Genomic DNA, 23755 nt, shown 5'->3' with positions numbered 1-23755 from the left:
CACTCACACATTCACACAACGACTGGAGGCCACGCGTGTAACTCAATTTTCAATGGTGGACAGCAGCAGTGTTCGAAAGCAAGTTTTCGACTTTTTTTTTTGAGGTGGGCTGCAAAGGCAGCTCACGTACTGCTGCCAAAGGGTAGAAACAGACGGGGGGAACGGACTGTGGGTTTGTCTACTCAGTCAAATAGTTTGCCGCCTGCATTAATAATTCACAATTTCATCTGGAATTGTATGCGATTTGTGATGCTTTTCGCTTAGCTTGCCACACTTGCCTCAGACTCGACTCCCCGAGAGTTGATGCTGCCTGCTGCCTGCCGCCTGTTGCTGCTTTCGGTTTTTCCTTTTAAGCTTGCTTTCTACTTGCAACTTTTTTAGAAGCAACTTGCGTTACAGTGGAATATGTAGTTGTTATAATCTAACACAAATATCTAAAAGTATTAGCTGCACAATTCTTCCATAAAATACAGAATTTTATACAAAATAAATGCATTAAAATTAAGATTTCTGTAGTTAGCAGAAAGGTTCTTCAAAAAAAGAATAATTTAATACACGATATAGATTTCTTTGGTATATGAAGACTGAAGACTTTAAGTAATAACATGTATTTTATAATTGAAATTTATAATTCTTCTTTTTATTAATAAAATATGTCCTCCATGGTCCATGACATAAATTATATTATCTGTGATGATTTGGCTTAAAAAATATATACAAACATTTCCCTTCACTCTTTTACTTTCTCATGAAAACTTAAAAATTTGTTTATTTATTTATTTTCCAGCTAAAGCATCACTTTTTGTTTATTTATGCATTCATTTTTATGTTATTTCTAATGTTGGTTGCCCACTGTGCGACTTGCGTTTATCTCCAGTGCGCATTGCGTCATTTCGTTTTAGTTAATGCGCCTGCAGATTAATATTCTATGCGTATCTCGACGATATCAGTTTGGAGCAAGGGAATATGGCCAGGGAATCAGGAGCCAATTTGCAGATGTGCGCCAATTTGCGCCTGAATTTGATAAATTCGCATGCAGCGCTGGCGTGACACTCAGTTGAATTTATGGCTCGCACTTTTTCACCATTCAAATCGCAATTACTTTGCTTTATTCGCAATTTAATTTCCCCCGCCAACTAGTCGCAATCGTAGCTGCGGTTGCTGCTGCAATCGAAATGTATCTACAAGATATTGCACCGCTTGAGCTGTTTGCTCTCTAAACAAAAGCAACAGAAATTCAAATTTAAATTCAAAATTCGTATATGGACAACCCGTCGATTCTCGGCTAGACGATTAGTGTATCATCTAATGAACTAATGAACTATACTATGCACACAATGTAGAATAGAGTTTTGCGTATTTGTCTATCTACAGGCGGCATCTGCAATTGTATCTACAAATATACATACATATATAGTATATATATTCTAGTATATACCTGTGCATGTGCTGTACTGTGTATTTGCATCTATCAGCGCTGGCACATCATCAGTCATTAGTGGCGCCATTGTTGCTGTCTTTGTTTCTTTATTTCATGAATTTGCTTTTGCTCCTTCACTTCTTTCTTCGTCCGTTCGTTCGTTCGTTCTTTGTATCTTTCGGGACAGCCCCCATTGTTAGTGTCTCGCACTTTTTATGCACTTTTATTAACTTTGGCCAAAATGTGGTCAGCCACTTGAAGGCATCATCATCAGCCTCCGCCTGCCTTTATTTTTTTTGTTTTCTTGCTGTAAACAATTCTGTTGCTGCGCTTCGGGTAATCATTCATCTTTTTTTTCCGTTGTGTAGAAAGCTTTGCATTCTGTATAATAAGTATGGGTGCAAGTGAATGTCGATGCCAAGTTGATTTGGGCAATATGATGAGTGATATTTCTCAAAGTGAAATTAAATGAATCGAGCTCTGACCTATAAACAAACAAAGGGCCAGATAATCTAGAAGACTAAAATAGTGCATTGCACAGAAGTGAATCATGAAGGTAGTAAAACAACGTGTATGTATAATAAATGATTAATTAAATTATGTATTATACGTCTTACATATTTATAAAAAGAAAATGAAACGAAGCACGCATATTGTATAAGCAGAATGAACAGTAATGAGTATGAGTATGTGCCTCATGAATACCCCTAATGTGCTGCATTCGTAGCAAATGAATTTTAATTCAAGCAAAGTGATGAGTTTCACATCCGACACAATTTACTTCATGCTCTGCGAGCCGCAGGAATGAATGAGACCAGAATTCATTAAGAACAATCAGATGCGACCACAACTCAACTTAACTCAACCCAACCCAGAAGACTGAATCTGTATCTACACAAGTGATAGATACAAAAATACATGTATTTGTATCTGCGCGTATCTGAGTATCTTCTACTCATTGTCTGCTGCCAAAAGTGTTACGCTTTGTTAGTAATAATTCGACATTTTAATGAAGTGGCAACTTGAGTTGCGATCCCATTAGCCAGCCTCAGAAGAATAATGCGACTCTATGGCGACGGCGGCCATAAAAAAAATTTAAAAAAAAAAATGTCTTATAATCGAGTCTGTTTCGTAATAACAGTTAAGAGACGGCTGCATGCAACTATCTAGAATTAATTTATAGACTCATACCAGATTTTCAGCACCTTGCATTGCCCGGGTGGGGCGTCTATTAAAAAACCCCGAGTGGGAGAGAGAGAGGGAGGCGAAACTAGTCTTAGAAAGTAGTAGTTGTTGTTGTTGTTGTTGTGGAAGGGGCACCGAAATAATAACAATCATTTTGATTAAACGTAGCTATTTGAAAAGTCGTGTCCCAAGTTAATGAAAATGTAATTGACCAGCGAATGCAACTGGGTCTCTTGGATAACTTCGAGTCTGGTGTTGCTGCATGTGGCTAGAGCAAAAGTTACATGCCGCATGCCGCATGCAGCACGCTGCACGAGAGCAGAAGCTGCAATTGTAGAGTGGGGAGACTGCACTAAAGAAACAGCAGCAAAACACTCAGACACAACTTTAGAACCAGAACCAGACACAGACAGAGACCCAGAGCCAGAAGAGACTATTGTTGTTGCTGTGGCTGATGCTGTGGCCGCCTCGCAGCCATGGCTGCCATATCTTGTACATATCTGGCATTCAACTCGTTTGCGAACTATTAATTTTGTATAACATCCTGCATCTCAATGTGGCCTTCGGCTTGTAGCAGCCCAACAAACAACACAGAGAACTGAAACTTCAAATAGCTTTTCGGAGCTCTGCTTTGTAATAACTAAAGAACAAAATAAAAGCAAACTTCTTGCTGAGCATACAACAGAAGGTGCCTTTAAAACTGAGCTAAGCAAAGTAAAGTTTTTCTGTTCCTACAGCTCTGACGCCATTTAGTCTAGTTCTAGAGTGTTCATGTCTTTAGGTCTGGGTATTAATTTCGAGTGTCCTTTGTCTAAATATTCAGTGTATTGCATATTCTCAATAACTTAAAATGAAATTATAAATATGCACTTTAAGAAAAAATCCAACTGTTTATCAAACGCTTCATGACTTATTTTAATTTTTGTTATTTAATAGTTTCTTTAACATTATTAACTTTCAAGTTTATAGCGTATATGCCGCGATTTGCAATTGGGAAACTTTATTCTATTTTTTTTTGTTCTGTGCTTCAAGTAACAAATTTTAAATCGATAGAAACAGCCACTACTATTTTTAAATATTTTCAATTTATGTAATGTACTTTCAACACAGAGAGACTTTCCAAAAAACTAGATTGGAAAGTAGATTGCAAATCTTAATTAAAGATTTTTTCGATCTTTAAACAGATCTTAAATCAAAATTTGTATGCTAAATTTGCAATTTATAGCTTTTTTAATGAAGTATCAAATCAAAACAAGCGAAAGAGTTGTTGAGATATACAAATGTGTCTTTTCTTTTTAAAAATGTCTAGGCATTTAAGAAATTTATTTACTTTATACAATTTGTAATTAAAAGACTGATTGCCATAATAATTGTGCAATTTACAACATAAATCAGCTACTGAAGGGAAGCAGACAATGCGTCTTTGCTTTGTGTTGGCTAAGAATTTGTGTTATTTACATATTTAAAAATAAAATCCCACTAATTGGGCTGCACTCGGGTATTTGGACAGTCGGGATGCCGCTGCCATTGCGATTGTTCCGTGACTATTCACAAATTTATTAAATTGACAATTTGTAGTGAGTATGCGGCAAACGAACGAGAGGCAAGACAGTGGCTTCTAATGAGCATTTGACAATCTCATAAGCTCACAAAGAGTATATCTCTCTCTTTCTGTCTTTCTCTCTTCCTCTCTGACAGTTGTCATTCCGTTTAGCTTTCAATTTGTGGGCGAATGATGAAGCGCAAAAAGATCTTTTGATGATCTGCTGCGAAATTGCTTGGAACGTCGCCAGCTTTGGTCTTGTCAATTAGAGAAATGCAGTCAACTTCACAAGGTTGCATGCTACCAAGTATACTAAGATGCATATATGTATATTTAAAATGTATCTACAGCTCTATTTGTCATGTATCTGCATCGCGATAGTTGTATCAACGACCACTGTTGGCATGAGCTCATTTAAGACAAAAGATCTTTTAACGAGATGCAAAATGCAAATGCGCAGAGAGAGAGAGAGAGAGAACACTCTTCGGGGAGGTGTTTCGCAGAATTCTCTCGTTCTCGCCTGACGATCTTATTCTCTCGTGCGGCGCAACTCGTAATTGCGAAGATGGCGTTTAAGTTTATTTTAATATGCTGGCCACAAAATATTAGTAAGAAAGAAAAACTTGACGTGATTATATGCAATCAACGTTGTTGTAGCTGCAGTTGTAGTTGTTATTCTTGTTGCTGTTGCTGCTGTTGTTGCACCTTCCAGTCGACGCAGCAACATGCACTCAAATTTGCATAATTGTTAACATGCTGTTGTTGTAATTGTCGTGTTGTTGTTGTTGTTTGCTGTTACCTGCCCCGAACCCATTTCATCTTCCGCTGCTCCGCTCGCTTCATTGTTATTATTATTATTATTATTTGAGCTGCTTGGCACCTGAAGCCATTTTGATAGCAAGCATTTTCTTTCAAATACTTCTCATTCTCTCTCGAGTTTGGGGGCCACTCCAAATTGTAATCGTACATTGCGGTTTAATTAAGACATTTGCCACTGCGAAAATTAAGTTGTGCACGTTAAGCGATAAGAAACAACTATAGAAAATCGCCTTATAATTGGTCAACAATTTCGACATGTGGTGCAAAGAAAAAAAGAGGTTATTGACTCCACAATCACATTTTGATTTGCATCGAAAGTTAAGGATCTCTCGTTAAACATGCAACAGCATGTCATCTTTATCGCTGAGTTTGTTTTTGTAATTCCCTTGCAAATCATCGCACTTAATTCAACCCGACTATGATTATGTTATGCCAACTAACAATTTACTGACTGCGATGTTCAGCTTCAACGTATAATTTAACATTGGTCATCAATGGCACCCTATTCAAATGGGCAAACATTGCTGATGGCCTCAAATTGGCGGTGGTCATTCATGAATCCGAATGCGTATGCGAATGCGAATGTGAATGCGAATGTAATTAAATCTCATCGATGCAGAAAAGTATCTACACATGCTCGCACATTAGATACAAGCACAATCTTTCGGGGTCTGCAAAATATGCAAATGCGAAACGCGCTGCTAAAAATGGCTGAAAGCATGTGTGTGTGTATCATTGGGTTCCATTCATGTTCTTCAATTACCCAGAAGAGACGCGCACATGTAATACGCATCTTGGCCATTCTCCCTGTCTCTCTCTCTCTCTCTCTCTCTTGCTTTGTTTCTCTTTCAAGTTCTCTATAATTATTTTCTCCACTTGCTTGGCTTGTTTTGTTGTTGCTATATTGGCTGCCATGAGTTACAGATACATAAATAATAATAACAAATACGCTCCATTGATTGCCATTCGAAACGAGTTTTTCCACAATTGGAAAACGCTTTTTTTATTCCATCTTGTTCTTGTTTACAATGCAAATGCGAATGCAGTTCATGGCACTTTTCAACGACTCTTTAATTGGCTGACATGTTGTGATTTTGGGTTGTCAAGTGCTTTTGTGAGCTGCAATTATTGCGAATTCCAATACGAATAAGTAAAGACTGCCAACTTGCTGCTGCAATTGAACAGGCCTGCCAACTCTCAACTGAGCGCTGCCAATTGCAAAGCTGAAATGCTAAAAACTGAATGCTAAATCGCCTGTGAACCATTCCCGCTAATGAGTCAGTCAGGCGTTTGATCGATGACAGCCAGGCGTTCGATTGAAATTAATAAAAATAACTATAAATTGTTTTTATGAACAGTTTTTTTTATTTCGAAAAAAAATGCCAACTGCTGCAGTCAAGCTGAAGACTTATGCAAGACCTAGGCACCTGATAACTCGGGTCAATCTTTCTTCGTCGTGAGTTTCTCTGTCAATTGGTCTCCAAAAGAAGAGAGAGAGAGAGAGAGAGAGAGAGAGAGAAAGAGAGAGAGAGAGAGAGAGAGAGAGAGTAGATAGCTGGGGGCGGGAGGTTGCTAAAGAAAAATCACTGACATGATGAAAAATCGCTCAACAATTTTTCGTTCACAAATTTTTTCAGTTTTTTTTGTTTCTTAGTATCTATAGAATTCTAGCGTCAGGCACAACAATTTTTCATCAATTTTGGAGAATTTAAATATAAACGGAGCGAGAGGTGCGAGATTCATATCAAGACGAAACGCATAGAGCAGCAGCAGCCGCATCTTAAAATGTATCTGTATCTGTGGCTAAAAGTGTATCTGTATCTATATAGGTATTATGAGTTATTGTGGGAGTCTGTCGGCATTAGCCGCGGGTGCCGGTTGCCAGTTGTCAGTTGCCGGATTGCTAGATTGCTGGGATTGGGATACCCGGGGCATGCCCCGTACTTGAGGGGGAACACGTTTGTTTACAATTTCACGCGCTGCGATTTTCGCGGTCGAGTTTTCACGCAGCGCCGCAAGAAAAATGGGAAAGTCGAAGTGTGAGGGAAATTTTGTTATTGTTTATGTATTTTGACAAGATGCCCCGCGCGCTCAGTTTGCCAGACAATTTGGTGCTGGAACACGCTCCCCTCCCCGCACGCTCTTCCCACATTCCCGTATTACTACCGAATGGTAGCGAGCAAGTGCTCGCAATTGAATGAATGACTGATTAACTTAAATATCTCATAAAGTTCTCTGCCAGATTTCGATTTCTAGCACTCGAGAGCGTTCTTTCTAAATCGGTTCACAGATTATCGAGTCACTTGAACAAGTTTTTTTTTGGACAATTATCAGCTGGCAACTGAAGAGTAGCAAACGCATACTTCAAACTTGATTGTAAGAGTGTGTTTGGACAACTCTGGAGTAATCTTAAGTATTATCACATATTTTTGTTTGAACTCGGAGAGTTAGCAATGTTTGTAAGGAAAACAAGATGATGTTAGTACTTGAGAAACTAATTGAAATTAACATTAAAAATATTTGCCACCTTTTTGTGACATTTAACCCTTTCGGGACGGGGTTTTATTTCGAAAACCAAGATCGTTAGAGAAAATCCTTTTTCAGATTCTGAAAGATGACTAAAAATAATTATGTACTGCATACTTGGAAATCCTGAATTCGTCCTTTTATCCTGGGACTTATAATCCCAATCCGAAGATATTCACCGTTACTTTTTTGTTTACATTATGAAATAGACACTTAAAACTGTGTTTGGGATATTTCACAAGTGCTCTAGCATTAAAATTATAGAAAATACGATGCAATGAAAAATTTTGGGACGTATTGTCCAAGTATGCAATTAAAATTTTTGGGACGTATTGTCCCAGTAGTCCCGAAAGGGTTAAGAGGTGAGTAAAAAATATTTCGAATATTTGATGAATTGATGACTATTTTATTTTCCATATCTATTTATGTTTATAATGTCGGATTGTTTCCTTAAAACAGTTTCGCACTTATTATTTCTTTAATACCACCAAATTTTTGGGAAGAAGTAAAAACATCAAAATGTTTAAATTTTATATACACTGAAGAGTTCAATATTCTAACTTCAGAGGTCTATACGAGTATCTTCTGTTCTAATTTGTACATCCTCAAACTCATAGTCTTGTTTTCTTGGTAGGTTTATACACTAGGTTTGAAAGTATGTATTTTGATTTATAAATTATTCAATTTTATATATTTTGTTAATATTGCTAAAGTATTTTTGATTCATGTAAGCATATATTAATGTACAATTGTTCATTATTTAGGTTTGCTCTTTTAAGATAGCTTCGCAGTAATTATACCCTACTTTAGCAACAATATTCAAACATGATATTAAATAAAAGTCAACTTACTCTGTCCGAGATGTACTCGCTTCATCCAGGGATAGATCTGTGGTGGATTCTTCTTTCCATTGCCGCTGTTCTGACTGCTGCCCGCCTCGTTGCCGCTGTCGCTCTCGGAGTCGGAGTCGCCGCCGCCCGGACTGTGCATGGGCACATTGACGTTGACATTGCCGGGTCCTGGCACCCCGCTGCCTGCCCCGCCGCTGTGGTTGTTGTTCAGGCTGACGGCGGCGGCAGCGGCGGCTAAGCTGCCTCCGAGGACGCCTTTGTTGAGGGAACGGGCGACGCTCTCCACGACGGAGCTGGGCGAGAGTTTGGGCGAGATGTCGCGGGTGGAGAGATCCTGTGGACTGGCTAACGATTGGTTGTTGTTGTTGTTGCTGTTGGCGCTGTTGTTGTTGTTATTGTTGTTGTTGTTGTTACCACCGGGCGTTGACGGATCGTTGGCATATTTACAGCTGATGCTCGACTGTTGTTGCTGCTGCTGCTGTTGTTGCTGTTGCTGCGGGTGTTGTTGCTGCTGCTGTGGCAACTGTTGCTGCTGCTGCTGCTGTTGCTGCTGGGCCACAACTGCAGCCGTCGCATGTGCGTGCTGCTGCTGTTGCTGCTGCTGCAGCAGCAATCGCTGTGGCTGCAACTGTGTATAGTCGACCATATCGGGATTAGCCTGGCCACCGCCAGGCGCACCTCCTCCTCCACCGCCACCCAATCCATAGGCAGCCTGGTTGGCATAGTGTGCCTGCGGTGTGTTCGGATACAAATTGGGCGTGTACGCGGCCGCTGCTGGGAAGTAATCATTGCTGCCCGGCGTCGCTGCCCCCGAGTTGCCCTGCCCCCCGTTTGCACCGCCCGCACCGCCGCCGTTGCTGTTGCCCGCATTGCTGGCATTGGCGCCCGGATGGCTCTGCTGTGGATTCATCTGCTGTGGATAGCAGGAGGCCAGCGAGTTGACAAACTGGTACGAGGACATGGCAAAGCAGTCGGGATCCATTTTCGCGATCGATATCTGCAAATGAAACAGAGCACAACAGAGTTTGCTTACTATATATTTGTTGTTGTAGTATTGAGTGGTTTGCTTTAAGCATGATCTGCAACCACAGATTGCACTTTGGCTCTAGGTGTAGTCTGCTAATCCCCGCCCAGCTGCAGATCCCATTACTCGATCTACAGCACTCTACAGCTCACTTCCGAAGGAGGCTGAGTCGCTGTTCTTCCACGCAAAGAGCCATTGAACTTAACATATAAATGCAGGCTCAAGTTTTGCATAATCTGAGAGTCTAATATTTAAATTAGAAAAGCTCAAGGCGAATCGGTGTGATATGTAAATTTGTGAGCAACATTTGATATAGTTCGCGGCTTTAACGGATTGTTATCGAAAATTTCAAATAAACATTGCAACTCTTCATTTAAATTTTAAGAAACTTGTAATATCTATTTTGTTGGAATTATTTGTAAGTATTTTTAGAACTATTTATTGAACATCTTCAATTTAAATTCATGAAGTCATTGAACTTATCAAATTGAAGTTGTAGAAAGTCTAATATTTAAAATAAGACATATTCGATAGTTGTTTGTTATTAAAAATGTAATATACAACTATGAACTTTAAAATAGCAGTGCGACAGAAACAAAACTACATATATAACGCTTATTCCTTTTTGCATTATGCATTTGATTATAATTATTTTGAATTCGTTTTACAATAATTAATTAAAGGTGTTCAAATATAATTGATGAAATGTTTGCTATCATATTAACTTTCTTCTTATGCTCATTTAAAAAGACATGAATTGTTCTTTAGACAAAATTTTGTATCATCAAAACCTTATCTTACTTCAAGAAGAACACGGGCTTTTTAACACAGTTTCACAGTTTCATTATGACTCCCCAAAAAACAAATGTAATAACTATTGTTAGGCAGCATCTTGACCCAAGCTGCTTTAATATTAAGCGCATTATATTGTGAAATGATTGCACATTTTTTGGGCAACATTTAATACCAAGTTTTGAGTGAGCTTTGCAGCCATTGTTATATAGTAGATGATTATTGTGTGGCCAGTATTCCTATGCAATATTGGCCAATCACCTGAAGTGATTTTTCGGGTTCAGTATTATTACAATTATTTTTTGGGCGAAGCGGCTAAGAACCCAATTTGGCCAGCCATACTTGTTGTCCAGGCTGTCGCTGGTCGCTGCTGAGCTGCTGATGTTGTTGGCAGTTTCCGGGAGCAGGAACCGTGTGTTCACTGGACACTTGAGGGTGAAAGAGTGGATTTCACTTGAGCCGATGGGCAGGCGCGGATATGCCTAAGCATTGGCATTACGTGCATGCAATTTTGGTGTGGCACGGCAACAGCAACAGCAAACGCGTTGCAACAACAGCACGACACTCGCCTGGCCTGGCATTGGGCACTCGCTGTCTGGATGGAATGCCTGACCCGCCCACTCTCGACTTGCGACTCTCGACTCTCGCGGCTTTCGACTCTTAACTCGTGACTCTCGTTGCCTGGACACTTGTGCTGCACTTGTGGCCATGCCACACCACACCAAACAAAAAGCCGGACAGTGTTTGTTGTTTAAGAAAAACTTGAATTTCTTTTCCTCTTTTTTTTCTTACGTTGCAGCGGAGATAGCCACACAAAAGAAGCCACGATTGCAAAACAGCAAGCCATCGACTGACTGGCTTCGTTGCCTCAAAGCCGAAAAAATGTGTAAAACGCAATGGCAAATAGCAGGCCAAGTCCAACCAGTAGGAAGCCAATTCCCACCACGATGAAATACCAAAACAAAAAACAGCACTGGCCCGAAAAAAACAATGCAACGACCTCTGGAAGTGAGTCCCTTAAAGTAGATACTATATAGTATCTATAGTATATAGTTTTTTTGTTGTTGCTCTGTTATTGCGGCTCCTCTGCTTTGGCTTCGTTTGAAACCAATAATTTTGATTCAGTGGGCAATTTAACCCTTTAGCATGTTGTCCAAATGAAAGGAGTGGAAGCTTTAAATTAAATCGGCTCTCTTAGTCTCTGAGTCTGACTTTGGATGTGGCCCTGGCCTGCCTTGGTTTTAGCTTGGCCAACAAGTATTGAGGCGCGAGGCATTGGCATGCAGCATGCTACGTGGTGCATGGTGCACGGTGCACGGCGCATTTGGGGCATGGGGCATGGGGCAGGCAAAGCTCGTCGCTCGACAGAGATTTATTTGATGAGCAACGTTCCTGTAAATTCGAATTCGGCCCTGGGTATTGGCGATTATGCAGTTTAAAGCAATTGTAACGGTTTCTTTTTTTTATTTCTTTTTTTTTTTTTTGTTTTTGGCTAAATCTTTTCGATTTTTGAATTAGCCCATTGGCAATATATACTGCTGGCCAACTTGACATACAAACTGTTCGATTATCGAAATTATACGCTTAGCGAAATAGACAAGACAACAACAGCAACATTGACCTTCCTGACTCTTTGTGGATATTGGCAAATGTTTTCTGTACACAAGAATTAAGTCGAAAGATCAAACTTAAATTGCCTGTCGATGGCCAAGAACTATGATGAGAGTGATAAAACCCAATAATTGAGAGTAAAATAAATAATTCCATAGTGTAATTTTCTATGTTCTGCTCTGAAGCAGTTGCATCTTTTAGACTGCAATTAATTCGGTCTGTTGTTTATTTGTTTCGATCACTTAACGGTAAATTAAAAATTCAAAAACTAAATAGAGGCAATAAATAATTTCGTATTTGAAAATTGTTTTCCAAAGAGTCGAGTCGACGCGACAAGCGGTTCAATTGGTGTTAATTAAATCCATGAATAATGAAAACGCAAACCGAATTTGCGGGCTCGTTCTCAACAACAACAACAGCAACAAAAATATCAACAGTGAGGGAGAATACAAAATATATGTACAAAATGCTTATATATATAAATATTGCCATAGATTGGTCGGCTGCTGATTGTCGCCCCATAAGAAAGCCATAAATTACGGCAATTCTTTTTGGGCAGAGAAGAGACGAGGGAGCGAACACAGCTCTAAAATCGAGCGAGTTTCCTTTGTCTCTCGGCGTCTGCGTGGCGGTTGCGCATTTTCATTTTTATTTTCTCTTCCTTTTTTCACTTCACTTCTTTTCTTTTCCTTTCTTTCTCTGGTCTCTGATCGCTTTGCCTTGGGCATCTTTGTATAAACAGTTTTAATATGCCCATCGAACGGGAGTGAAACTTAAACCGCATAACGAATTTCGTTTCCCAATTGTTGTTTGATGCACAGGTAAATAAACAGCAATTGAGTTGCACATGCGCAGCTCTCTAGTATAGTATATAGTTCTATAAGTATATGTATCCCTCTTTAGGAGCAGGGTAATGTCATCATAAATCAATTGGGCCCAATGCGACAGCTGAAAAGGGTTTCTCCTTTTCCCCCTCTTCGACTTTCGTTGACTTTTCACGAAAACTCACAAGACAATGGCAGACTTTCTAGACGCACCGACCTCGACCTCATATATAGCATAGGGTTCAGCGTATTGTAATTAAGATGATTAACTTTTGCATAATCGATATTTAACTCAGGCTAAATGCAGTCGTGAACTGTGGAATGTTTATATTTTTAATGCAGTTTTAATGTATTACTTATTAAAGATTATTAAGAGACAATAACCGGTTGCTTATTATATATACTTTCTAGTACTAATTCCGATTCTAATTGCAGCTATTAGCTGTAAAAGCCTGAAACAGTAAATCATTTTTAAAGATGCAATTTAAACACAGAGAGAAAAAAATACTTACAATTAAAATATTGACTTTGTGAATTTTTGATCTTGTAAACTTTCTTGAAATAAGAATTTTAGATTGTAATATATAAATATATCTTCATATGGAATATATTTAAGTATGAATTAAATCAAGAATTCCAGAGTAAGATATCTAAATACATTTTCTAAAAAAATAGGAATTAACTAAATAAATATATTGGAGAGTATCAAATCTGTTTACACTTTACATGTAATAAAATTATTATTATCATTCATAAGGTCGATAATTCAGATCTTCATAATTTAAATGAAATAATAGAATTAATATTAACTTAAAAATATATTTAGAAATACATATTTCTTCTTAAATACATATATCTGTGAGAATCGCATGCTTATGTTTGTTTTTATTCTCCCATTTGCCCCGTTTCTATGTTATATCAATCCCATTCTCATTTAAATCCCAAATCTAGCAGCAACTTGAAACAGTCATCCATTTCTAAGCACTTCATCATCATGCGGCAACCATCTCTTAATTATGAAACCCTAAGCAGTTATTTCTTTAACAAATGTCGCCCTCTTGTTGTCGCCCATCGTCGCTGAGTCGCTGACTCGCTCCGACATTACAGATTTCCAGCTCTCGCCTTCGTTGTTATTGTTGTTGTCGGGGCCCGGCTATAAATCATAATTTTTAATATTTGTTGTCAACATGGGCGTAGCTCGTGTATATGTAAACACGCCGCTTCTAAAAACTGCCACAGGCCCAAAGACAAGCCACGACAAAGAGCGAGGTACAATTCTAAAAGGTATTTGCGCACGCGCAGTCACACTCATCTCCCCTTCTCACTCACTCACTCACTCACGCTCTTTCGCTCTCTGTTTGACTTGTGTGCGATATACTGTATAACAATGAGCCAAAAGGAACGACAAACACACACGATTGCAAGTGGGCCCCATTAAAAACTCATAAAAATTTGTAAGCACCTCATAAAAGTAGTCATAAATATTATTATTTGGTTTCTGTTTTTTTTTTGCTTTGTCTTTCTCACTCACGCTGTCTCACTCTAGCGCATTAGTTATTGTTACAGTTTCTCGCTTTAACCCTCGTCTGTCGCCTGTCATCTCTCTTGTGGTTGCGGCTCTCTCATAATTTTTATGAGTTTTTGATTTGGTTTTTGAGTTTTGCGTCCATTGAACACAGCTCAGCTCGATCCTCCTCCTCCTCCTTGTTCTCTCTCACTGCAAGCGGCCATTGTTGACCTTTTGACACGTACTCGAAATACATGTAGTACGAGTTTTTGCGGTTTTGTCTGTGGTGCTCTCTTTAACACATAATTTATGATCTGTTATGTAATAGTTGTGGCTGTCACAAGCAATAATAATGATATTTACCAAGGGTCAAGGACAACGCAACACAACAACGCCACATTGTGCAACATGTTTTGCGCTAGGCTACCGTGAGGACTAATTGATGCATGTGGCTACGAGCAGCAGATACTCTGAGAGATTGTTCTCATAAATTGTTGCGGCTTTTTCAATGTCATTTAAAAATACATTAACTGAATGAGAGAGGATGTTAAGGCAACACAGCTGAAACTCTCTTGGATGTATTATTTTAATTTTAGCAGCTTAATTTCTATTGTATTTTCCTTTACTTTTTAATACAACATTTAAAAATCATTTAATCAATATGGGAATTTTTGGTATTCCAATTTATCAATGCTCTTATCAATTTTAAATATAAATATTTTATATAATGAATTTTATTTAAAAACCACTTATTTAAACTTCTAACTTCCTGTATTTGTAAATTTTCTTACAAAATATTGATGTTAGACTTTAAATTATGAACAAAAAAATATATACAGTAAAAGCTTCATCAATGTGATTGTTAAACTTTTATGTGATACTAGTGAATATTGTAATAAATATTAAAAAATTCTATGTCAATAACGCCTCACATAATATAACATAATTTAATATACATTTAAACCATTTTTTTCGTACGAAATTTTATATGAGGCTGTAATTTAGAATTTCTTAGATATTTGTTTATAAGCGCATATTTTTGCTTAACATATATGTAAACATTTGCTTGTAGCATTGGTTTGTAATGAGACTTAGAACCTAATATTATTTAGAACTGCAAATATAAATCAGAATTTATCAGCGTGTGGAGCAAACAAATCGTCAACTGGCAAAACGCAAGAAAGTAATGTAAGCGCCTCCTTTCGTCGAAAATAAATGTGTCCCGGCACTTATTGTACCTACACATCAAAAAATACAAAAAAAAAAAACAAGTTAAGCAAATGGCTGCCGTCGCCTCAATAGATCAACGACTCCCCAGCAACAACAACAACAACAACAACAACAAGAACAACAACTACAACAAGTTATTTGCAGTTGTTATTATGGCTGTTGTCGCGGCAAACTTTGCGTGTTTCATAATTTTTTTTTTTATTTGGGCACTCTGGTATTTTGATTTATAAATATAAATAAGTAAAGCTAAAATATCATCATGACATTTGCAGCCCCTTATGGAGAGAAGAAGGCTCGCCTGGCGGCTCTCTAACCACTCCAAATGCCAATGATGAATGTGTGCTCGAGGCGCAGGCCAAATGCGAATGATGATGGCATAAATAAAAGCGCTGACAGCGCCAAACAATAACTGCAGTGGCCGAAGAATCCACACACAGAGGACTTTCGTCTTGGAACCTAAGTAAATAGTACTAAATGTCTGTGTGTCTGAGGCGCTTTCTCTGCGTGTTTGTGTTTGTGAGAGACCAATTAACTCGCCGGGCAGCAGCCTTTGTGTCCACACATTATGCAACAGCGCTTTGATCTGCCTTCGACCACCCTGCGAGAGAGCAAAGGAAATGCAAATGCAAATGAAAGTGACCTACATCAAGTGGCAATATTCTTCTCTCCCTACGACCATGTGGAGTACTCAGAGTTGGACCCTTTGAGGTTGTGTGACTGTTCCATATCAATGCGTCTTCTTAGTCACAAAAAAAAGAGGAAAAAACTTGAGTTTCGTTGCGCCCACTGCGAGCGGGTCAGCATGACTTCCATGTGGACGGATCAGGGGCAAGTCAAGGCAGCAAAAGGAGAGTAGAGGAGAGGAAAGGGCACGGCAAAGCAGACCACGAAATTTCTATGTACCACGCCGTGGTTTTCCACACGGATACATATGTATTAGATATTACACAATGTATTGTATATATAATATATCGAGTAAATGTATAGTAGGTAGATTATACCACTGTGTATGTGTGTGTTTGGCTGCTTGTTAGGCATTTTTCATTCGCGGTGACATTTCGCCTTTGTGGCTCTTAATTATTTCAAAAACGGCTGCATTCGTTTTAATGAAGTGAAAATTCTTTGCGTTGGTATCGCGCACGCAACCCAAAAAATAAAACAAAAACAAAAACAAAAATGGAACACAACAATAGCAAATTGGAAGCGCCCAAGAAGACTGCTGAGCAGAAACAAACACTGAAGAGAACTTTAACTTTACCCCAGCATAATTTAATTGAAGCCTCGAAACTGGACTCAATTTAATATATCAATTTGATCGGAGTATGCGATAATGCAACGGCAATTTCTTTAAGAACCGTTCAAATTCATTTTTCACGTCTTTAAGTTGAGAACTCTGTTTGATGGTAAATTTTGCTATGCAAGTTAGAAAGCAAACTAAGTTCGGCCGAAGTGAAAAGTTCATTTCAAAGTGCTGCAATTATTATTTATTCTTCCTCGAAGAAATTTTTGTTTGGTCTGAGTAATTATTGTTTACTCAACAAACTGCTAAACTTTCTGTTTAAATAAATTTTCTCATTTGTTTCAGCTATGCTTGTATAAATATATTTAAATGCATTAGTGTTAGTTTGCGTTTAAAATACTTTTCATTTTTGGTTTTTGTTTGTTATGACTCAATTTTGTGTCTCTCAGATTTTAAGGCAACTTTTTTTCTAATTTCAAATAATTTGAAGTATTTTGTGTTGCTCAGATTTTAAGGCAAATTTTCAAACAATTTGGGGTATTTTTGATCTGTAGTAAATATTAAAATCATACGAAAATATTATATATATTATATATATTTATCTATTCTACTTCGATATATTTTAAAAACTAGTAAAATAAACAATTTTTCTACAACATTTTTTGTAGAAAATAGTTTATAAGGTCTGCCTGCACTTTGAACTCCTCTTCATTCATTTATTTATGTTTTTTTTTTTATAAAAAAAAATTGCTTTCATTTTACCTTTGCTCTCTGTTTAAAATTGCTTTAAAGTCTTGCAGTTTAGCTGCATTCACTTGAACAAAATTTTAGCCGACGGTAATTGTTATTTGTTGTTAAACAAGTGCAACCGATTTGAATGTGCTTCACTTCACAATTTATTAATGTTGCTGTAAATTCACAATGTTTTTGTTATGCGGCGGAAACGATTTTCGAGCACTTTGTGTTGACCTTTAGCTAATTACCGAGTCGAGCCCGCATATTGTCAAGTTAATCCGTTTTGCATATCCTGAGGTTTAACGTGGAGTTCGCAGTTGCATTCGCTGTTTTACCTGTCGTTTCACTGAATTTTTGGCGAATTTATAGCCGCAATTAGCCGCAGCGGGCAGGCACACGATTTGTCACAGTTCTGGTTGGGATCGATTATAAACGATCAATTGATTGTATCTAATTTTTGGAGACGGTTGAGCATTTACGACGAATTTATTATTTTTGTGGTATCCATCAGCGCGAATGTTGGAGTGTAGTTTAAAACGTCATCGATGAAAACACTGGCAGTGAAAACACTTAGCTGCCCATCCATCTTTCGTTATTATCGTTCAAAGTCAGCAGCACTGAGCATGTTGAGATGTTGCAATTGTATCTGTTGTATCTATTGTTGTTGTTGTATCTGTATCCGACGGATGCGCGATGCTTTTGTTATTATTATTGTACTATATCTTCATAGATATGGTGAGAGCCGCGCGAGATTCGCGAACGAAGCGAGCGCGTCTGCTATGACGGATTGATGGATTGCTTTTGGCTTGGCTCGGTTTCTGTTCTCGTTCGTATATTGTTGTATGAATGTATCCGCGAATACGTGCTCGAAGCGCCAATGTCTCACTTTGACTGCTCGGGCATAATTCAAATATCTGAGCATCAATAAAAAACTCATGCTACGCGCAGCGCCAGCGCCGCCAATTGTAGCAGCGAGTACGAGCAAGTAGACGCACACACACACATACATACACTGTAATATTCACTCACACACACATACACGTATAGCTGTGCTATGGCAGTGGCAAACACACATTCATTCGAGTGCATTCATTAAACACTCGCTACGGAGAAAAAAAAAACACCAAACAAAAAAAGAAATTCGAACTGGCCATGCGAGTTAGAGCAGTCAGACAGCATTTAATGCGGTTGCCTGCTATCTCGCTCGCACACGTTGCCATTGCTCCGCTGCTCTGTTGTTACCTTTGCGGACGCCGAAATGTGTAGCCGCAAATACGTGTGAGCATGAGTGCGCGCGCGTGTGTGTGTGTGTGTGTGAGTTCGAAAGAGAGCGAGTTCGAATACGCGCTTACGCTCTTCGAGTGCGAACACATTCTATTTCGAAACATTCTTATTGATCACACGTACACTATGCGTGTGTCTCACCTACACGATGAACTGGGATCGCTCGATACGAGCACAACACGAATTCGAATTTCGAATACGGGACCAAAACTTACATGCCTTCGCACATCAGTATGTTCCTCTGTGTTTATGTGTGTGTGTGTGTGTAGTCGAAAAAGTTTGATAACAGCGAGAAAGTTTACTTTAGTTTTAAAGTTTAAACAGTCAAAACAAAAACAAAATAATTTCCCAAGGTGTTAAGACTTTAGTTTTAATCTACATATTTAAAGACCAATCTGCTAAAAAGTATTCTAAATTTCTGGAGATTTATGGAGCGATTCAGCGAATATTTATTTGTGTAAGATATTTAAAAAGAGATTAGCTAGAAACTCGTTTGCTAATTGCCTTTATAAATTGCAGTAACTTTTCAAGTCCCCATTTAGTGGTTGCTCTAAGAAATACTTTGACGAACTTACCTATAGTTTTACTACTCGTATTGAAATCCAATCCAAAATGTTGTTGCTAATGCGATTTTTTGTATTTGTTTTATGTATTGAACAGCACACAAGAAATATATATTTGTAAGCACTTTATAACACTTGTTTTGATTTGATTAGTTTTACTCAATTGTCGTAACTTTTACCAATTGCATTGGCATTATTAAAGCTTCACAGCTTCATGACGAGATGAAGCCAAATCGAATTTTAAGATATTCTTTTATTGCATATATCCTCAGGCCTGTTTGTGAAATATATAATATAATTTCAATTACACTTCCATAACACTATGAGCTTTGTTTTGCGTTTTGCTGTCGGGGCTGTCTGATTGATGGAACCCACCCAATATATACAGTACCCAGTTGGATATTATACGTTACACCTCGCGCTATATACGAACTACACGAATATTTCCAGTGGGAAAGTCAGCAGTCAGTTAGTTTAATAATCAACCGGTTACCGAGCGCGCAGCTGGCGTACTTGAGTGCGCCACGTTCGATTCACGTTTGACAGCGTCGAGCCTTTCGTTGTGGAGTCCCAGTCGAAGTGAGTGTGTGTCGCGAGTGTGTGTGTGTGTGTGCATGTCTTCGAAAACTGTAAATCATTCGGGTTGCTCGCTGTGCGCATAAGCGAGACGCACGCTGTGTGCGCATGTTCGAAAAGCATTCGTGCTCGCTCACACTTCAGTTAGGCCACGCCTCCAGCTTTGATTTATGCTTCAGGGGGTGCCGCATGGCCTGGACCAACGGCCTATGGCGGCGACGACGACGACGACCACGACAACGGCGGTGGCTCCACACGGAGTTGCCTCAGCTGGCAAAGAGAAACAACAGCAGAGAAACAGGTAGTTGGACGCTGGACGAGGCAGATGATTGCCTGCCACTCAACGTCAACGTCAACTTCAACGTGAGCGTGAGCGTCAACAGCAGAAGCTGAAGCAGAAGCAGCGCCAGCAGAAGCGCTCCCGCTCCCTTTGGACCCAGATGCTGTGTTGTTTTTTGCTCCAGATTAGGCTGAAATCATCCTAGATTAGTGCGTCCCCCAAGTCCCCGACACGCAATCTCCCTCCCCAAGCAGCCCTATTTCCACCACCCCGCTCCGCTCTGCGCCACCCAGTTTTGCAGGCACTTTATTTGTATTCAATCGTGGCGCTGTTCCGCTAAATCACCGTCACATTATTATTTCGCATTATTATTTTATAAACGTTTCGTTCTGTGTGCGCCATCATTTCCATTTTTATTGGCTGCGTTCGAAACTTTACAGCATGCACTGTAGTAAACAGAAAGTCAGCCCAGCCCAGCCAGCGACAAATGGGTTTTGTATTTCTGTATTCTGGATTTTACCTTGCCCCAAAGTTTCACGATTCGGTTTTTGTTTGCATCTCTTTAAAATGAGCTCGTTTGCACTCCGGCTTTGAATCGGCATCGATTCAACGCCATTGGGGTATCATCGCTATCAACATCGGAATCTCAATCTGAATCTCAAAGTGAATTTAAATTTATTGATCACATTGCCTGGTGACATCGCCGGCATCTTATGATTCATTCGGTTTCAGGTTACGGCTTTTGGGTTTGGTCTCTCGGACTTGGACTCTCTCGGTTTCCACTTGTTTGGCTAAATGCCTTAATTAAAAATCAATTTTGCTTTTGCTACCAAATTCCAATCGAGCGAGAGACAAGGCGCTCAAATATAAATAATCATTTCTTGAGACATTCACATTTGGGTTTAAATAGATTCATTTTTTATAACACGTAGCAAATAAGTGTGTTGCAAGTGTTGCTTTAAAATACTTTAACGAAATAATTCAAGTTAAACACAATTAATTGCAAGACAAGCTAAATAATTTATTATTATTATTCTAGGCTTCAAAGTGTAAATAGAACACAGTATTTATATATTATAATAAATATTATAAATGTCAAAATAATCATGTTTTCTAATACATACAATCTATTTTATTAACTTACAACTGCGCCTGTAAAAATAGTTAATATCTTTGCATAAGTTTTTGATTTGCATACTTACATGATTCATAGAATCCAAAGAATATGTAAGCTATTTTTATTGAATGAATAATTAGATTAAGTGAAATGAATACTTTTCAGAAAAATTGCTTTGTACATTGAAATTATTTTTCTGTGTCAAATATTGATGTAAAACAAATCAATATAACTATTTTTGTGTCTCACATCGTTACTCATAAATTTTCATAACAATTTATATAAATAATATTTCCAATCATATATTTGGATATTTACATTTTTTATTAAACATTCTTTAGCTAAATTGTCGCTGAATTTTCTTATTTTCCAAGATGGTGCCAAACACTCAAGCATTGATTTAGTTTTTTTTTAAAGTTTTTTATGCAGCCCGCACGACATGAGGGAGCCCATATTAAAAATGTAAAAAAAAGAGAAAATTAAAAGAAAAACTAGGAATCATAAGAGAGACGCCTGCGTGTACTTCTGTAATTGGAGTTGATGTCGGAGCTGCCAGCGGGCAGTCGGAGCCGGAGCCAAAGCCGTAGTCATAGTAGGCGATGTGTATATGGATGGCATTGGAAATGGGAATGGGAACGAGAATGGGGATGAGGCTGGAGGGAGGGAGAGAAGAGAGATGCAGCCTCTGCCCAGCAGCATCCAACATGTTGCAGGCGATTTTTCATCATCGCTCGCATGTTGTTAATATTGATGCTGTTGCTGTTGCTGTTGCAGTTGTTTTTGATGTTGTTGCTGTTGCTTCTGCTGTTCTTGTTGTTGCACACACGCTTTTAATATGAAACAATCAGCAGCGTTTGTAGTTTTGTTTTCGCTGCTGTATGGGCAACAAAAAACTAGAGGAATTTTCAAATTAAATGTGGGCATAGAACTGTGTGCAACGTGCAGCATGCAACTTCACAACTGTGCAACGGAACTGTAGCAGTTTTCAATTAAACCCAGTGCCAGTGAGTGCCATCGACCCAAGAAAAATGGTCAATTCCAATGCCACATCCTCGGCAGCTCACGACAATTCGTTAATACCTTGCCATTTGAGTTCTTCACGCACTCGTTGGACCAGCTAAGACAGGCTGCAACAAGACACTGTCAGAAGAGGGAGGAGTAAGAGCAGTAGATGGGGAGTAGGAAGGGGAGCGGTAGCTACTAGTGGCATTTGATAAATGTACGCCATTTAGGACAAACACACAACGTTAAAGTTGCAGCTACTTAGAGCAAACGATAACTGAAAGACAAATCTGGAGCACATACTCCCCAGTCCTCTGCAATACACTTAACGAAACTCAAGAAATCGATAGAAAATAGTCAAGGAGTCTAGGTAGTAGAGAATGGCAATTCATTCTTAAATATAAGTTAAATACAACTGCAGTCGTATAGTATATTATATGACTCTATTTAGATGAGAAGACTCTCCATAAAAGACTTTTCATTATTGCAAAGTCTTTCAATACAAATTTTGTGTATCTTTTTGTAAAGTTTATTTCATATATAAATTAAATAAAACAACTAGAATCCTATATCTTATATTTACATATACAGTAGAAGAATTTTCTCCTCAGTCCTCTGCAATACACTTAACGAAACTCAAACAATCGATAGAAATAAAATAGTCAAGGAGTCTAGGGAGTAGAGAATCGCAATTTAATCTAAAATATAAATATATAATATAGTTCTATTTAGTTCAGAAGATTCTCCATTAAAGTCGTTTTATTATTACAAAGTCTTTCAATATAAATTTTGTGAATATATTTGTAAAGTTTCATATAAAATATAGATTTAAAAAAAAAGACTGCATTCCTATATGTTGTAGTTACAGCTACAGCAGAAGACTTTCTCATTATTCTTCCCCTTCTGATAAATATTTTTTAGTTACATGCTTCGCCGTTTTTGTTTTTGTTATAGCATAAAAACCTTTTCATTATTACATGGTATATCAATGCAAATTACCTGATTGTTTGTTAATCTGTTCCTGATATAATATATAATGTTTAATTGCAAATATATTTAAAATGCAACAGCTTCATTCATAACATTGAAATAATATACATATATATAACATATGTTTACAACAACTTGCTTCATAACATTGAAAACGAAAAGCTTTCCATGAAAACATATTTAAATTTTAAAATATTTCCACTTAACTTTACAATTTATTTCTTGTTGTTATCCCGTAGCAAAATCATTTCGCTGTGTCTGTTACAAATGTAAATGGAATGGAATTGCATTTTTAAAATGATTTAACTAAGAATGCTTTTACTTTTGCCAAGTGTAGTTGTTGCTGGTTGCAGTCGGCGATGCATTTACATCAAAAGGCAATTTAAATTAATTTTCTGATTTTTTTCCTCGTTGCTTTATTATTTGCTGCAAGTGCCCCAGTGTCAGTGTCAGCATCAGCGTCGCTGTCTGTGGCAGCAGCCAAGAGTCCATCCACATTTGATTATGATAAACGCGTCTCAGCTGTCAGCCGATGAGCTACTTAGCCGTCAAGATGGCGACCAAAAGCAGAGCTGGAGGAAGAGAAACGGAGACAGTTGGAGCGCGGTTTGGTTGAGGTGTCATTAGGCGCAGTTG

At 38.3% G+C, this 23755-nt stretch overlaps 1 protein-coding gene across 2 annotated transcripts in view; it reads right to left on the bottom strand.

Moving 5' to 3' along the window:
- Positions 1 to 19236, bottom strand: part of LOC117576891 (homeotic protein Sex combs reduced) — a 30758-nt gene extending 11522 nt beyond the window's left edge. The window contains exons 1-2 of one of the 2 annotated variants that reach the window (XM_052007859.1): positions 19167 to 19236; positions 8345 to 9341 (exon numbers count right to left, since the gene is read on the bottom strand). In XM_052007859.1, coding sequence (XP_051863819.1) covers positions 8345 to 9326 — 982 coding nt within the window. In that variant the 5' untranslated portion in view covers positions 9327 to 9341; positions 19167 to 19236. Of the gene's footprint in view, positions 1 to 8344; positions 9342 to 17334; positions 18181 to 19166 lie in introns of those variants that run through there. The other variant, XM_034262028.2, reaches the window with a different exon arrangement.
- Between the last annotated feature and the right edge of the window lie 4519 nt (positions 19237 to 23755).

This window comes from Drosophila albomicans, chromosome 2R (assembly GCF_009650485.2).
Source record: "Drosophila albomicans strain 15112-1751.03 chromosome 2R, ASM965048v2, whole genome shotgun sequence".
In the NCBI taxonomy this organism is placed as follows: domain Eukaryota; kingdom Metazoa; phylum Arthropoda; class Insecta; order Diptera; family Drosophilidae; genus Drosophila; species Drosophila albomicans.
This window is presented reverse-complemented; position numbering and strand designations above follow the sequence as displayed.